At 39.4% G+C, this 16,833-nt stretch overlaps 1 protein-coding gene across 23 annotated transcripts in view; it reads right to left on the bottom strand.

Annotated features, from left to right (window-relative positions):
* Positions 1–16,833, bottom strand: part of GPHN (gephyrin) — a 286,068-nt gene that overhangs the window by 183,564 nt on the left and 85,671 nt on the right. For all 23 annotated transcript variants that reach the window (XM_048306432.1, XM_048306436.1, XM_048306437.1 and 20 more), the window contains one exon: positions 16,092–16,170. In XM_048306432.1, the coding sequence (XP_048162389.1) occupies positions 16,092–16,170 (79 nt within the window). The remainder of the gene's footprint in view (positions 1–16,091; positions 16,171–16,833) is intronic.

Below are 16,833 nucleotides of genomic sequence, written 5' to 3'. Positions count from 1 at the left end.
TAGATCTAGAAAAACTTGGAGGCATTTTTGTTTCACATATATATCTTCAAAATGTTCTGCTCAACCATTCAGGCTGAAGCAGACACACTTCTCAAAGGCATTTGAGACACTGGCAAAAAGGGAAGAAGTTTTCTCAGTTTTGATTTCTTTAAAACACACTTCCCAAAATTCTTTCACAATATATAACTGAATTATTTGCATAAATGCAAAATATTAGAATTAAAAATATAAAATTGTTCTGAAATCTCCAAATCTTTACTAGCTCATCTATTACTAATGCCTGTATAAGCATTAGCAAATAATGAAGTACACACATATACCCCATCTATTTGAACATAAACATTATCTTTAAATCTTACTCAGCTTTTGGTCACAAATTCATTCCTTGAGGATGTATTTTTAAGGTTGTTAGCTTTTAAAAAACAATATAGAGCATACTGTTAAAAATATGAATCAGTCTGTGAAGTGTGTTGCTTCATCCCCTCATGCAAAGAATTGCCCTTGAAAAGCTATTTGCCTAAGGCTCATGGCAGGCAGCATTCCTTCTTAAGCCAGGGAGACGTAGTAAAAAAACTAAAATAACTGTATTTCTTTGCATTTTTCTGGCAAATTCCTGTTTTCAGAAGGGATTCAATGCTGAAAGATTCTGAAAAAAATGCATTTTAAAGTAAACTGTACTCCAAGAATACTGTCTGAATACAGTAACTTTCTTATAAACTTAAAATACTTTATTGTAACTATACTTACATCAGTTTTTAAAGTAAAGATTCTGAGAGAGCCATTTTAGATGGATTTTGGGTAAGGGCATTTATTGTAGCTTGGTGGAAAGCAAATTTTGCACTAACTTATACACACAAAACCAAGATGATCCATCGTGAATGGGGAAGACTGGATAAGCATCACCCCACTTGGGATGAGCGTTTTCTCGGGGTTTTTGCTTATTCTATGAAAACTGATCTTAAAAGCTTCAATGTTTCAAGATTATTCAAAACTCAAATACCTTCTTGAATTTTTTTCATGGCTTGGACTCTGCAACAGAAACCTGAAATATGACAGGATAATACTCCTGAAGCCTCTGATCTTCCCCTGAAATTCATGCATGTTTAGATGAAGACGAGGTTCTAAACTGTATGAAACTGTTATGAGAGGTTGCATTAAAACCTTTTCAAATCTTGTTCCTTAATTTTCACAGCATTGCAAATGCAGTAGAGTAGGCACAATACAGAGTTTCCTGAATAAAATGCCAACTCTGCGGGTACAACTAGAGCTCCAGGCACAAAATGGACACAACAGCTGCTCGTGGTACCACACACTGCTTCTCAGTCCTGAATTCTGCAGCCATTCCAGAACTACAGTGGTAAACATCTCTCAGTCACATTGCCCTGTATTCTCTTTTTCTTGATATGAAAACCAAAACAAAATTGCATATTAATATATTTCCTGGATTATTCGCAATCTATATAGTGAATGGCTTTCCTGGCTCTGTTAGAACAACAATTTTCTAAATTAGCAAAAAAAAGGGAAAGAATACATTAAAAATATCTTTACTTTAGAGCACAATTGTACCTTTTAGTGCACCTTTTGGAAAAACGGAACACAATAGACTAAAAATCATCACCTCATAATTAATAATTACATGCTTTGTTAAAATGGAGAAGGCAGTTATGCAGTCCCACATTTAATAGTCCCTCCATGACCTACTCTGTTTTTGAACACTGGCCACTGAACATTTCCACATACTATGCTAACCTATAGAGCACATTAACTGTGTAGAATGCTTGTGACAATGAGAAAAAATACTGAATGAAGAGGGGTTGAGAAAAAAAAATTTTGTAATAGGTGTTACAATCAGTCAGTCAAATGACACTCACCCCAGAGCAACCTGTATTTTTGAAGTCAATCACCTATCTGAAAATGACACCAATAACAAATTTCAAAAGGATGCACTGTATTTCCAACCCCAAATATAGACAAGATACATTCTTGTATCTGAAACCAAATAAGCAATAAAAAATAGAATTTTAATAGAGTAAAAATTTCTATTAGAATACAAGGAAGGGGATGAATCTGGAGGTAGGAAGAGAGATGCTGTAGTTAAAAAAAGAGCAAAAAGCTTAAAACAGAATTAGTAAGGGTATAAAGGGAAGTATTTACTGCTGTAGTATAATTGTGTTTCTTTGACATAACTGTCTGTGGAAAACAGACACAAAAATTACCACTTGAGGTAATTTTTGAACCCTTAATATGTCTGTTTTGAGCTTCAATACTGTCTTCATCCATAAAAAAATACTTAACTCCTAGTTATACTCTTGTGATGTTTATATGGTAGCATGGATAAAGGGAAAAAGTGTAAGTGAAGAATCCATGGTAAAATTCAAGCTGTAGCAAAAGAAGGTGAGAAAAGTGTACATGAAAAAAACCCACAAGATTCACTGTGGGAAAACTATACTTTTCTTCCTTAAGGCACTGTCTGTATAGATTTCTGCTATACAGTGCTAAAAAGCGATTGTAAGTGTCCCCCCCAAAAAGTTACGGCAGGACAATTCTAATTAAGAAAGCAATGTAGAATTTAAATGCAGTGAATAATATTGCATAAAAGCGTGAACACATCTGTGCATAGCAATTTTCTGTATCTCAGTATCAGAATTGTTCTAGGATGTGCAGCAATGGCTTCCTTTGTAATATTTCAGCAGCAGATTATGCAATCCCCCTTCTAACCTAATCTATACTGCAAATAAACACACAAATTGCAGAGAGGCCTTCTCTAAATAAGGCATTCCTTCAAATATTTATAGCTTAGACAAAATGTAGCTTCTTGTACAAAGAGAATCACATCCAGGGGTCAGCTCACAATTGCTTTTCAGAGCAGTTCAGAAGATCATTTAGTGATTTTTAATAGTGAGATTAGAGAAGAGAGATTTTCTATTGTGTAGTAAATTACCAAAAGCCATTTGTTGAGAGGCTTTTGCTCCTCCATTACTGAGAGTTCCAAATTTAAGTTCAGCCATGTCAGGGAAGCCCGCTCTACTTTGAAGGACAAGTGTTTGCTCATTCACTGGAAAAATTTTCCAAGTTTGAGGGCGCTCCACTATTTATGAAAGTACTACTCCTGAAAGAAGTACATAAAAATTGCCATAACAGCTCAGTCTAAATGTGCACACAACTCAGTATGATGTTGCTGGGGCTAAGAAACAAACGCTTAGGGAATAAACACATGACACAGAACATGATTTGTTTCCTGGGACACACTTACTACCTCTTGCTGCCTTTGGTTCAGGAGCATTCCTGACCTAGATGCTGCACGCAATTCATCAGCTTTAACAGCCATAGTAGGTCTATCAGCCTAATGTCTTTATTTGTATCTATCATTTATACTCCAGGCTTCCATATGATGTTACATCAATTACGAAACATCCAGTTCTGCTACACTTGAACAAGTATGTACTTTTATTAATTTCAAACCTGCTGCTCAATTTTTTTCCTGTCACAATTTCTGATCTGTGAAAAACTGTGAATAATTGCCTCTGACTTTTTTTAAAATGCTATTTATTCTGTATACCTCTGTTGGGGTCCCTCCCCTGCCGTGTAGTCCTGGGAGAGGGGCCCTGAGGGCACAGACACGGGGTTTCCTGCCCCTGCTCAGCCTCGTTCCCATTGGTTGGTTTGTGTTCCCTGCGCGGGCAGAAGGACCCTTGGTCCCGTGACTGGGACAGTTCCTGAGCAGAGCTCCGGCCATGCGGCTGGAGAAATAAACATCTCTCTGAAACAGCTAGCAAGAATCTGTCTGTCCTTATATATTTCCTTTCCACGGGACTCCTGGTTTGATATATGCGTGTTGCAGTATCCCCACCGCAACAAATGGTGGAGATTTGTGAGCAGAACGATCCCCGATCCCTAAGCGACTGATTTGTGTGAGTAAACCCTGGAAACTTTGGATTCCTCTTCTTGGTTTTGCTTTGCTATTCCATATCTAAACTATGGAGGAACCGTGGGAAGACTCTTGGCTCTCAGAGCCGCATATGGACATTTATCTTAAACTTAAAATGATTCTTGAACAACGATTTGTGAATTTTAGCTTGATTCAAGCTCAAAAAGAACTGAAACACTTCCTGGCATGGTTGTTTAAGAACTTTTTCTATGTTTCTTGGGATTTAATTATTACCAAGGGCTTTTGGAAAACCGTTTGGACACAGTTAATACTGGAGTCAAGATATATGCCGATGGAAGAATATTTTCGTGAATATTATTTAGTTACTGAGACTGTTGAGCAATGTCAGCTGTGTCCTGGTGAAGGGAAGCGTGGCGCAGGGACCGTGCGGCCCAGGCCACGTGCACCGAGCGCTCTGAGAGCAGCAGCGAGGCAGTTCCCGCGCGCGGGCGGAGCCACGCGAGCCGCAGCGGCTGGAGGCGATGGCGGTGGAGCGGAGCCGCGCCCAGCCGAGACGCGCGCTGGAGCAGGGCGCGGGGGAGTCGTCGCTCAGGGACCCGGCCGAGACGTGGGTGCAGCGCCCGGCAGCGGCAGCGAAGCTGCGACCAGAGGAGGCGACGCACGGAGAACTGAGCAGCGCGGCCCGGCCCGGCCCGCGCAGCCCCGAACACGACCCCGGGAAGAGCGCGCAGGCACGAGCAGCTCCGACAATTCCAACACGGGAGCGACCGAAGGAGAGAGCAAAGACGCAGCGAGACAGAAAACAGCAGCCACTCGGAAAAAGGAAAAGATCATAGCAACTAAGACCTTAGGGATAGTAAAATGGTATAATGTTAAGCAAAATTATGGTTTTATAACAAGGTGTGACAACCAGCAAGACATATTCGTGCATAGAACTGCTATTAAAAAGAATAACCCTGAAAAATGCATCCCAAGCTTGGGAGATGGAGAGGTGGTGGAATTTAATATTGTACTAGGGAGAAAAGGGTTACAAGCATCGCAGGTCACTGGGCCTGATGGTGTTCCTGTAAAAGGCAGTATATATGCAAAAAATCGTAGTCATGTTAGACAGTATCTCCATTGTAAGCCCCCCCTACAGTTTCCCTTTCCTAATCCCACCTTTCCCTTTTACCCTATGTCCTATTACCCCCAGTGTATTCCCAATCCGTTTTTTCACCCATGGTTTCCCTCACAAAACCATGCTTTTGCCAATTGTTTCCCCAAAAATCCCTTTCCAATGCCGAGTGGGGGATGAAAAGGGGGAGGGAAGAAGTTAAACCCTCTCCTGCCTCAGTTTCCCCACAAAGCATGCTCAGAGAATTCTGTCTCCCTTCTGTCAGCCCTAAGATGTTCCAGAGAATCTGTTTGGACATTTAAAGACTCAGGAGGGTGGCTTGTTTTGTTTTGAAACTGTTCTTGTTATGTTTATCCAGTTGTTTTCATTCTCCTTTTATTAAAATAAAACGGGTGAGGTGTTGGGGTCCCTCCCCTGCCGTGTAGCCCTGGGAGAGGGGCCCTGAGGGCACAGACACGGGGTTCCCTGTCCCTGCTCAGCCTCGTTCCCATTGGTTGGTTTGTGTTCCCTGCGCGGGAGAAGGACCCTTGGTCCCGTGACTGGGACAGTTCCTCGGCAGAGCTCCGGCCATGCGGCTGGAGAAATAAACATCTCTCTGAAACAGCTATCAAGAATCTGTCCATATATATTTCCTTTCCACGGGACTCCTGGTTTGATATATGCGTGTTGCAGGATCCCCACTGCAACATACCTCCACCATATGTTGTTTCTTGGTTAAAGTGAAAAATTCTAGTCTATTTAATTTCTTTCTGTGGAAGCTGTTCCAAAACTCTGCTTAATCTTATCATCCATACCATACCCCTATTAGAAGTTAATAAAGTAGTCAAGATTTAAGCACATCCGAAGTTTATAGTCATATAAATAGGTCTTCTGTTTGGTTCTTGATTATTTAGTAAGTCCTTATTTCTTATTTTCTTTTCTGAGTATACAGAAACACACTAAATATATTACTGAATATTAAGAGAATCTTTTCAGAGCGTTATCTTAACAAATGCAGTTTAAGCTAAGATCAGCACTAGACCATTTCTTACCTGTAGATACAAAAAAAAAAAAGTTGTTCATAGTGTAGACACTATGAGAAGACAATCCCCTTTAATTATCCAGAAAAGATTAGAATATGAAGAGAAACAAAGACTAAAGTTTGAAAGAATGAAGTCAGGTGAAGAGAGTCAGGTTAGCTGAGATTTGGATGAAGCCTGGAGGTGGCAAAATAGGTTAGAAGAAGCTGTTTGAGTTTTGAGAGTCACAGATCCTCAGAGAATGGAAAGCTGACGAAAATAGAAAATGCCATGAAAAGACCCCTCCAAAAGAAGCCTGAAGTTAGAACATCAAGTAAGGCAAGATTAGGTCACCAAGAATGTAACTAGAAGCTGTGGTGGATTTGGGTTGGATAAGAAGACAAAATGCAAAGCCAGAGAGGTGTACAGCATAATCTCTCAAGGAAATACCTATCATTATACATTAAGCTATTAAAAATATTTTGGACTGTGATTTTAAAAAATAGAATATTGACCAGGAAGCTGGGTTGCTACGCCATTAAATTCCAAAGTAAATGATGGGCTGTAAAATATATTCAATCAAATGAACATTTTACATTCTACTCTAATCTATTCTTATTAATTATTAGTGCAAATGATACTGAAAGAAGTCTTCTGGTACTTAATTCTGAGACTGTGACAGTACTTGGTACATACTTAGTTTTCCTGTTTCTTCTGTAAAAGTCATTCTGGTCTGGTCCTGAATATACCCAAACACACAGGGAGCTTGTCTATATTCCTTCCCAATGCAAAAGGAAAAAAGCTACAATTGTAGTATTACTCCTATGTGAACTAAGTCTGATTGGGATGGAGTTGGCTTTCTACACAGCAGCTGGCTGCAACACAGTTGCTGTGTTTTGGATTTGTGATTGAACAGTGTTGATAATACACCAATGTTTTCACTATGGTTGAACAGTGCTTGTACAACATCAAGGCCTTTTCATTCCCTGCTCTGCCACCCCAGCAAGCAAGGCTAGGGATAGGAAAGAGTTGGGAGGGAGCACAGCCAGTGCAGTTGACCAAAGGGATATTCCATACCATAACATTGTGCTCAGTAATAAACGCTCAAGGAAAGGAGGCGGAAGAGGGGTAACATTAGACATTGCAGTATTTGTCTTCCCAGGCAATTCTCCTGCGTGCTGAGGCTTGGCTTCCCAGAAACTGGCAAACTATCTGCCTGCTTATGGGAAGTATTAAGGCTCTTTCTTGTACTATTGGAGAACAGAAGTTATTAAGACAGCAGGATTTAAAAATTGCAACTGGAAAAACAAAAAATTGGCATGAATTTGAAGTCAGAAGCAGAGTGGTCACTTTTAAAATGAAGGTTTAAAACAAACGTAGGAACAACTTTTAATCAGTTGTGATACTGTCTAGATTGAAACTTGATCAAGATTTCTGAACCTGTGTCCTATGTATTACTTTTCAGACACCAGAGAGCAAACATAATGAAACAGAGCATAAAAGGCATAGTTTTTCTCTTGAACTTAAAAAAAAAAATTTGTAACATTTTCATTTATTTTCCTAAATGAAAGTTTAAGCACATTTAATAATAATAACAACAAACTTTAACTCTGAAAACGAAGGATCTAGAAAAAAATAGCCATAACCAATGATGAAGTTTCTTATTTCAACAAACATCACATTTCCATGTTACTGATCCCATAAGTAGAGAAAATCCCTAAACTTGTTTATATAGAGGTTCCTGGCTAACAAGCTTCAAGCAGTGCATCCCTGCACCACAAAGAAGTTCAAGAATTAATTCTGAAACTAGAACTGAAAAGAGAGATGGAACACCCAAGCTGCAGCTGCCATGCAAACAAACAACCCTTTCCCCTCAACAATACTTTTCAGCCCAGACACAGCACTGGGTCTGCACAGCCTCTAGATCTAGAACTACTTTTGCAACTTGATTAGCTAATAAACTTCTTAATTGCAGGCTACCACAGGGCATTGCAAGAGCAAAAATAAGAAATTCCCTTCTAAGAATTTGGTAACTGTGTGGTAAGAGAAGACATGTTTGTCCTGAATGAAACTACTATTGGTAGATAAAGCCGTCATGGAGCTTTAAAGAGGTTACAGGAGACTGCTTTGGGCCAAGATGTAAAAATTATTAGAGCTGAAAGTTACTAAGTGCTTAAAAAAGACATTTTCTTATGTTCTGCTTTGCAGTCTGCTGCTATGGGTTTGCTTCAGACAGATGAAGTTGTTCCTATAGGTTTATGAGTCATTAAGCTTCAACAGCCAAAGGACACATGCAATATTAGCCATTTTTGCTAGAAACTGCCAAGGAATCTCGTAGGTTGAGAAATTTTTTTTCTCGAAGTGCAAGTAACGGAGAAGACATTTAGGGACTTGTCCATATGACTGGAGGTAAAAATGATTTGGCGAATGAACTACAGAACATTCTCTGTGATACCTTTGATGAAGGCTGTTTGGACTACAGAGAAGCCAAGTGGGGAAACTGGCTGGAGAATAAACCCTGGCCACTTAAGGTCTTAAGCATGTTTTAATTATCTTGAAGGAAGGGCAAATACAATTTTTAAGGCACCTGAAAACTGTGCTTGCAGTTGACGCAGATAAAGGTTTGTCTCAATCTCCCAGATCAATAAGAAACCATAAGGATAGCATGAAACCAATTCTATGTATATCAACTTTAAGAAATGCTTATTAGATTAGACTCACCCTCATGAATCCCTTCAGGCAGGTCTCAGATCTTTGGAAGTTTGTCAAATATAACTTTTTCATTAGATTCAATACTTAAAATAGGCATCACTTCTGTAATGCTCAGCATTGCTCCTCTGCATAATAGAGTAGTCTGCGCTACCACAGACAGCTCTCCACTTGTCCTAATAAAGATCACCTGATAAAATCACTCGATGCTTATAGATGAGCTCAGGAGATGTGAGAAGCAGAGAAGTATTTTTGTAAGCCTATTAGGGAAAACATGCTAATACAGTCAAATAATGGACAAACAACTGAGCATGAACTCCCACTAGAATGCCGCTGCACAACAAGGTAACTGTGGATAAAATTACCAAATAAATGTTTCCTCTCTACACAGCATTACTGAGACCAGCAGTTAAATAAAAGAAACAGGCATGACATCCATACATTGTAACAGGCATTGAAAAACCAGGAAGGCTGCACAAAGGGGAGAGGGTGAGAACTGGTATCCTCACAACATTGAACTTGTAACCTTTAGCAAGACAGAATATGCCACTGATGTTCAAATGATGAGCAAAACCCAGAAAGTATAAATTACAATACTTCCAGTTTTCCTCAAAAACCTCTAGAGAGGTTCCTCCGTGTGACGATGGAAACTGAAGTTTTACATCCACAGACTTAATAGTGCATCTATCAAGTCTTCAATCACAGAACCACAGCATGGGCAAGGCTGGAAGGGACCACAGTGGGTCATCCTAAGAGCACACTGCATGGGATTGCATCCAGAACTGGACACAGCACTCCAGGTCAGGCCTCACCAGGGCTCAGTAGAGGGACAGGATCACCTCCCTTAACCTGCTGGCCATGCCCTTCCTAATGCAGCTCAGGATCCCATTGCCCTTCTTGGCCACAAGGGCACTGCTGGCTCATGGACAGTTTGTTGTCCACCAGCACCCCCAGGTCCTTCTCCATAGAGCTGCTTCCCAGCAGGTCAGCCCCCAGTCTGTGGTGGTGCCTGGGGTTATTCCTCCCCAGGTGCAGGACCCTGCATTGCTTTTGTCGAATTTCAGACAGTTCTTCTCCCCAGCCTGTCGAGGCCCTTCTGAAGGGCTGCACATCCCTCTGGGGTATCAGCCACTCCTCCCAGCTTTGTGTCATCTTGCTTGAGAACTTGCCAAGGAGGCATCACCCCTTCATCCAAGAAATAAATGAATAAAGGTAAAGAATTCTAGGCCCAGCATTGAACCTTAGAAGACCACCAGCGATGGCCTTCAACCAGGCCCTGTGCCACTGCTTATAACCCTCTGAGATCTGCTGTTCATCCAGTTCTCAAAACACCTCACTATCCACTCATCCAGCCCACGTTTCCTGACTTTGCCTACAAGAACGATGTGAGAGAGTGTCAAAAGCCTTGCTGAAGTCAAGGCAGACAATATCCACTGCTGTTCCCTTAACCATCCAGGTATTTGTTTCATCCTACAGCATATCTTACGTACTCAGTAGGATATAAAAAATTACAGCTCCTCAAGAGTTCCTTTATCATGTTCAGTCCTTAAGTGACAAATTCTAAGGATCTCACAACTGCTTCCCAGAAGAATTACCTAGCTCCTCATTCTAGGGCTGTAAAATACAGTAAGTGATAAAGATGACTTCTGTCAGATTTCTATCTCCTGTCATGGAAAAAATGGAACTCAGACTTAATCCACAAATTTCTAACATAGACCTATTACCATTTTGGTTGTCTTTCTAATACAATTACATGGAGGGTAAATAACATTTTCTTCTAACCTTTTCTTCTCTGTAGCGCATACTTATTAAACAAGTTCTAATTTCCTGTCAAAAGCTACCTGTTCTTACATTTTAGATTTATCTACTCTCATAATCAGTCTGAAGGAGACATGAAATACAGTTTAGATGTGATGTGACTTTGCCTAGAAAGAAGTTATTCAGAATCTCTTGGATATGGTTCATCTCAAAGAAGCTCTGAAGATGTTTCCAAAACAAAAAGTGACTATCTGAAGCTGCAGCTACTGAATTGCAGAGAAAGATTAAAAGCATCCTCCTTTCTGCTTAGACAAGTATTTTATGAAATTTATGTCTATATACAGGCTAGAACTGAAAGGATCATCTTATAAAGTGATGCTAAGAACTACAACTTGGCAATGTCTACATGCAGAACTTCTGCTTGAAGTAGGTGAATGTATACCTAACATTCGAATGATCTGATGGTCCACTCTTCAGGCATATTAAAGTAACTTCCAGTGAGAAAAGAAAAGCAGTAGTAAAAATCCTAGGAGAAGTTTCAGGTGATAGACATATTGAATGGTCTCTAACCCATTTCTCTCCTGAGCACAGATTGGCTATTGAGGATGGAAAAGGACAGGAAGACAAAGGGGAGCAGACCATACAGTCTGCTCATGAGCAAGGAGTCAAATGCACTGATCAATATATTTAACTTTGCATGAGCACCAGCCTTTTGCCTTGCTAGAGCGCCTCAAAGATCTCCCCACAAAAGCCGGACTTCTCTTGCATCTTAAGCTGTTCTACAGCATTTTACTTCAGCTGAATAAAGTCTGAACCATCATCTAAGAACCACCAGCCTAGTTCCTCCAATTGCACCTGCTCTCTGCAGCTCTGCCGTTCTAGGACAATTAATGGAAAAATACCTAGTCTTCTCATGGAAAATAATCTCCTCTGTAGAATGCAACATTTTAAATATCTTTTATGAATTACTGGAATGGTAGCCAGGGCATCATCTAAACCAAATCATGGGATTTGAATATTCATAGCCACATTAAGTTACCTTTATAGGAATCAAAGCAAGTTCCATCTGGTTTTTTGTCATATTAATTACACAGAAGACAAACCAGAATGCATACATTTTCATAGAAGAAAAGGAAAAAGTAAAAAGGGAGGAAATAAAAAAAAGTTTGCCATTCCAGCTCTCTACACGTACACAGGATCAAATATGTAGACTATAATATGCAGAACTCTCCCTGACATTCTTAGATACAGATTCCAGTTTCTTCACCACGCTGACATTTAGAATTTTTTCAAACTATCCAGTCAATCTTGTCTGCTATAAATTGAACTAATTCTTTCTCACCAGCCAAACAGGACAAACCCTTTAATAATCTTTTATATACTGTAGACAACTCACACTTGCTCTCTTCTGACATTGTTTTCTCAATTAATTAACCAGCCATGCATCACATTTTCTAACTGCCTTCTTTCTGTTCTTCTATGCACCTCTGGATCTCTAAGTTTTGTGTCCAAAACTGGACACTGTGTATAGCAGACATATCCTTGAACTCCAGGGAACCCAATCTAGTTGAAGACATCCCTGCTCACCGCAGGAGGTTTGGACTAGGTGACCTTTAAAGGACCTTTTCAACCCAATTATTGATTATCTGCAATGAATAAAACCAGCACTGTCATAGGTTAGCAAGCACAGTCCCGGAAGGGATGTCCTTGCTGAGGGGTGTTTACAGTTTCCTCTGGGACCTGATAGAACCTATCAGCTGGCCAGTTTGAATATGGACAATTCTTTAAGCCACTTAAAGTTGTGGCCGCCTCTGTGATACACAAGAATAGACAAACTCCCCCCCAAGCTCTCTCTCGTTTCCGCTGCTGGGACAGGTGGCTGCGGGCCCCGTGTGGGGGCCAGCGGGCCACGGCCATCCTGGAGCCGATGGACCTGTTCCAGCCGTGGAACCCCCCCCACTGCCTTGCCGTGGGCAGCCGGAGCGGCTCGGCTCTCCCCCCTCTCCACTGCGATAAGAAACATTCAACATTCCAGCTGCAAAGCTGCAAGGCCGAGGTGAGATTAACCCTTTTATTGCTGTGAAGAGCTGAAAACCTGAGGGAAGAGAGAGAGGAGATGCTTAAAGCTGAAATTCTGTTGTGAAGCTATGATATATCAGAGTATCCCGTTGTCATTTCATGAAGATATGGGGGGTGGAGTGTTCAACTCGTGAGCAAAAGCACCTGCGCTGAGATAGGCAGATGCTGAGGCAGCTGTAATTTCATGAGAAGTTTGGACAGGGAGAGATGGACCAGATGAGGACTTTTGCTCCAAACGGGAAAGGAGAAAACCTCAGTCCCTAGAGATGGACCAGATGAGGACTTTGGCTCCAAACGGGAAAGGAGAAAACCTCAGTCCCTAGAGATGCTCTCAGAGATAGTCCTAACGATGAAGATGATGAAGACCCTTTGCTCCCAGGGAAGGAGAAGGGCCTCTGTTTTTGTTTCTGAACGGTTCAACCTTAAAATTGTACCCCAAAAAACTTAAAGAGTGGACCCTCGAAAGCAGTTGCGGGAAAAGCTGCAAGTCAGGGGAAGGGACTCACATGCAGGCAGAGAGACTCCTCTTCCTAAATGGACTGAACAATATTTGGAAGTGGGCGGCTGTCTCGTTGTGATAATGTTTTCATAGCACGAGCAAGAAGAGACTTCTCTTTCTAAATGGACTGAACAAGGTTATTATGGAAGTGGTAAACAGACTGAACATCTCAAGGGTTGTCTTTTTACATTGTCAGTGGGAGAAGGGAGGAAGGTGGGGGGAGGAGGAGAGTTCTGAAGGTGGTATAATATTTTTTTTTCCTTCTTTTAGGTCTGTTAATAAACTTCTTTATATTCTTTCAAGTTTGGTGCCTGCTTTGCATTTCTCCTAATTCTTATCTCACAGAAGATAAACAGTAATGAGTATTTTAGACCAAACCACTACAAGCACTTAACTGTCAAACCACCTTTACAGTTGAACTATCATCAACTTTCTGCAGAAATTAAATTTTTCTGTAATTAACCACAAAATAAAATTAATTTTAAAGTTGTTACATGCTTCCTTCTCCCACAATCTGTAACTCCTCACTTCAGGTTTACTTGATATGCTTGGTGTTTTGGGTTTTTTTCCTTTAGCAGAATTTTCATTTTTATTGACACAGAGTAAATTGTGAGTAAATCCCATACAAGTATAGGTGATCGAACTACTGATTTGAGCAGCAGAGGTTTTATTAGCATTGCTGAGAGAACTGAAAGCAGATTAAGTTTACAGTCCTGCTCTGGCTGGGAAATCAATTGAGGAAAAAGACTACTCTGACAATTAGGTATACTAGACATAAATCGAACATTAATGAAAAACCCTACAATGCTGTCTATTTTATAGAGTTTCATTTCAGCTAGCTGTCAAAAAAAAGCAGCCTTCTGAAATAACAAAAGAGAAGTTTTGTTACAGAGCCAAGAGTGTCAAACAAAGAGGGACAGAGGCATTTGCAGAGAAAGCATGAGAATTTTTTATGTAAATCTAATGTTTGTATCTGAGATTACAAAGAAAAGAGGCTCATCTACAGTCATCTACAGTCAGCACAAATGAGCACCAAGGAAATCCTAAAGTGTAAATATTAAACTGGTAAGAGGATTAATCAAATGCTATTGTATGATTCCAGGTATTATTACAAGTGTCAATCATAGCCAAATAGGTGAAAGATTTTAATTAAACTTTATTCTTTATTTTAAAAAAAGATTAAAACATCTCTTTGTCTGGCACTCTCATGCTTCATCCCCATGCTGTCTTCCGCATAACAAAGAATTCAGATCCCACGGGACCTTAAGAGTCACCTACAAAAGGTTGGGTTGAGCAATATCGCCTTAGATGGTTTCTTCATTTTGGAGATTCACTCGCACTACTACATATTTTGCAAGAACTCTTAATAGGTGCTCAGTCATAAAACGGCAGGAATGTCGATTTGGAAAGACAAACCCAAGTCTATATGTCCCTATCATTTGGCAGGAAGAAGGAGACTTTCTTGCACTACAGTCTGTCATACAACAAAGTATCATAAGCAGTCCTTGAAACCTAACATGTATTGAAGCTTTATTCAGTCTTTCAAAGTGACAAAAACTGCTACATTGCAGTCACTTATGCTTCTTATGCTATAAGAAACAGAAATCCATTTAGTTTCTTTTGAACATTAGAATGACTTATTACAATATTCTTCACGTCAGTTACACTCAAGGAAGAAAATGAAAAGATTCCATCACTTCTGGTAAAAACCACAGAAAATAGTCATTCTACAACAAATTCAACCTTTTGAAAGTAAACTCCAGAGGTGCAAGCCCAAAACTACGTGTAGCATGTAAGCATACCTGCAGCTTCAAAACCCACATATAATTATAAAGCAAACAAACAAAACGAATCAAGAAAAGCAAGCAACCAGTCAAAAATACTCGAAAAAATACCACTCGACAGACAAAATTTTGTTGAAAATTAAGACCTTTAAAATAGCCTTGACTTCAACAATTAAATAGTAATTATTAAAAATTTACCTATAGCATTCACTCTTTGTATTTCAAGCAACAATTATACTTTCCCCCGTACCTCTATCATTTCAGATGTATAATCACCAATTTACAATTGTCAAAATTGCCCAAGAATGCATGTATATGTGCATATATGTCATTTACCTGTAGCACCATGACAAAATAAATTCTGCATCTATTTATTTACTATAAATCCCTGTAACTGAAATAAGGTGTCAAATACACCTTATTTTTCACTGCTTCTCAATGAGTACTGAAAAACCTGCTCTTTCAGTATCAAGGACCATCACGTTAGAATCCACTGTGGAATGCGCTGTCATTCATGTATAAAAGATGTGAAGTTTTTTCTCTTTTTCCATTCCCTCATAACAAGTGGTACACACACACTAGCAAGAACATTTTCAGCTAGTACTAAAGTTAACAGATGAGAAAAAAACCCCACAAACAAAAAAAACCACAAACAAAAAACTGAACCACAAAGAAGGTCTGATACAATTTTAAGTCTGGCTCAGAGCTCATGTGATTGAATTTTATTTTACAGAAAGATACAACACTGAGATAAAGACCAGTAATCTTGTGATGAAGCAAAATTTAGATCATGTGCTTATGTACTTAAACTGGAACAGGTAGTAGAGGAAGAAACAAATATCAGCTGTATGAAATGAGCTACAAAAAAGACAAATTCTAGATGTTAAGATAACTGACAATAACATCATTATATTATCCAGTAATATTCTAATTTATATGCAGTTCATCCTTAAAAAAAGAGGGGCAACAATGTGCATACAAATTCTGTATAGAAATACCAGCATGTACAGTCTGTTACCTCTGATGACTCTTGCACCCTCTACTGTATGTGCTCTCTGGATGTTACTGCCTGAACAGAATTACATTAAAAACAAGGTGGTTTCAATAATACCCGCCGGTATTAAAGACAACTTGGCAAGCATATACCACTAAAGCATTATGTGTACTTCATCATACTACTTTTTTATATAATTACAAAACTACTCACAAGGATATCAGGAAGAAGCTTTTCTTTGCTTAGCAATAAGAGCCAGATACTCACAAAGAAGGGTCTTGGACCAGATCTTTAAGGTTTATCCCACTACGATCCTCGGCAAGGTTCCTGAAGCAACTGTCACTCACTAAAAAAAATAGAAATAAAATTAAAACAAAACAAAATAAAACAAACAAACTAAAATAGGAAAAAAAAGAGGTGGAAATTTAAGAACAGAACACAGTTCTTCTGATTACCTAAAAATGATTTTTTGCATTGGGTAGAATTTGAACATCCATATATAAAGTCTGATTTTCATTGAGGTTCCACCTAATTCAAAGATCAGTCAACTCAGTGGAAAGTGATAAACACTGTATCACAGCTTATGCAGAAATAAACTGCATAAATTTCAGGTGGTGTCCTCACTACTTGTCTTCCTGGGGGCACAGGAAGTCTCATACACCAACAGTGGATGCGCAGGTATACACTTATCCATACACTTAACAGGAGAGTCTCTAATCATGCACTGATCAATATACTTTACTTAATCAGAAACAGTGAGAGCTGCTATGTATTTAAGTTCATAGTTATCCATGAGTTAGCAAAAATGTTCAATACGAGCAATAACCAAAACAAGCAATTAAGAGCAAAAATTTATTCAAGCAACTTATAAATAACTTATAAAGTGCACGTAAAGCAGCTAGTTACTTTAATAACTGAAATTAGAGTAAATGTCACAAAAGTTTAAAAGAATATTAGCATGCTTTCATTTTCTTCACTACTTAAAAATAAAAAAAAAAAAAGAGAAGAG

Source organism: Corvus hawaiiensis, chromosome 6 (assembly GCF_020740725.1).
Source record: "Corvus hawaiiensis isolate bCorHaw1 chromosome 6, bCorHaw1.pri.cur, whole genome shotgun sequence".
Taxonomy (NCBI): Eukaryota; Metazoa; Chordata; class Aves; order Passeriformes; family Corvidae; genus Corvus; species Corvus hawaiiensis.
Note: the sequence above shows the minus strand (reverse complement) of the source record. Positions and strands in the feature narration are given on the sequence as shown.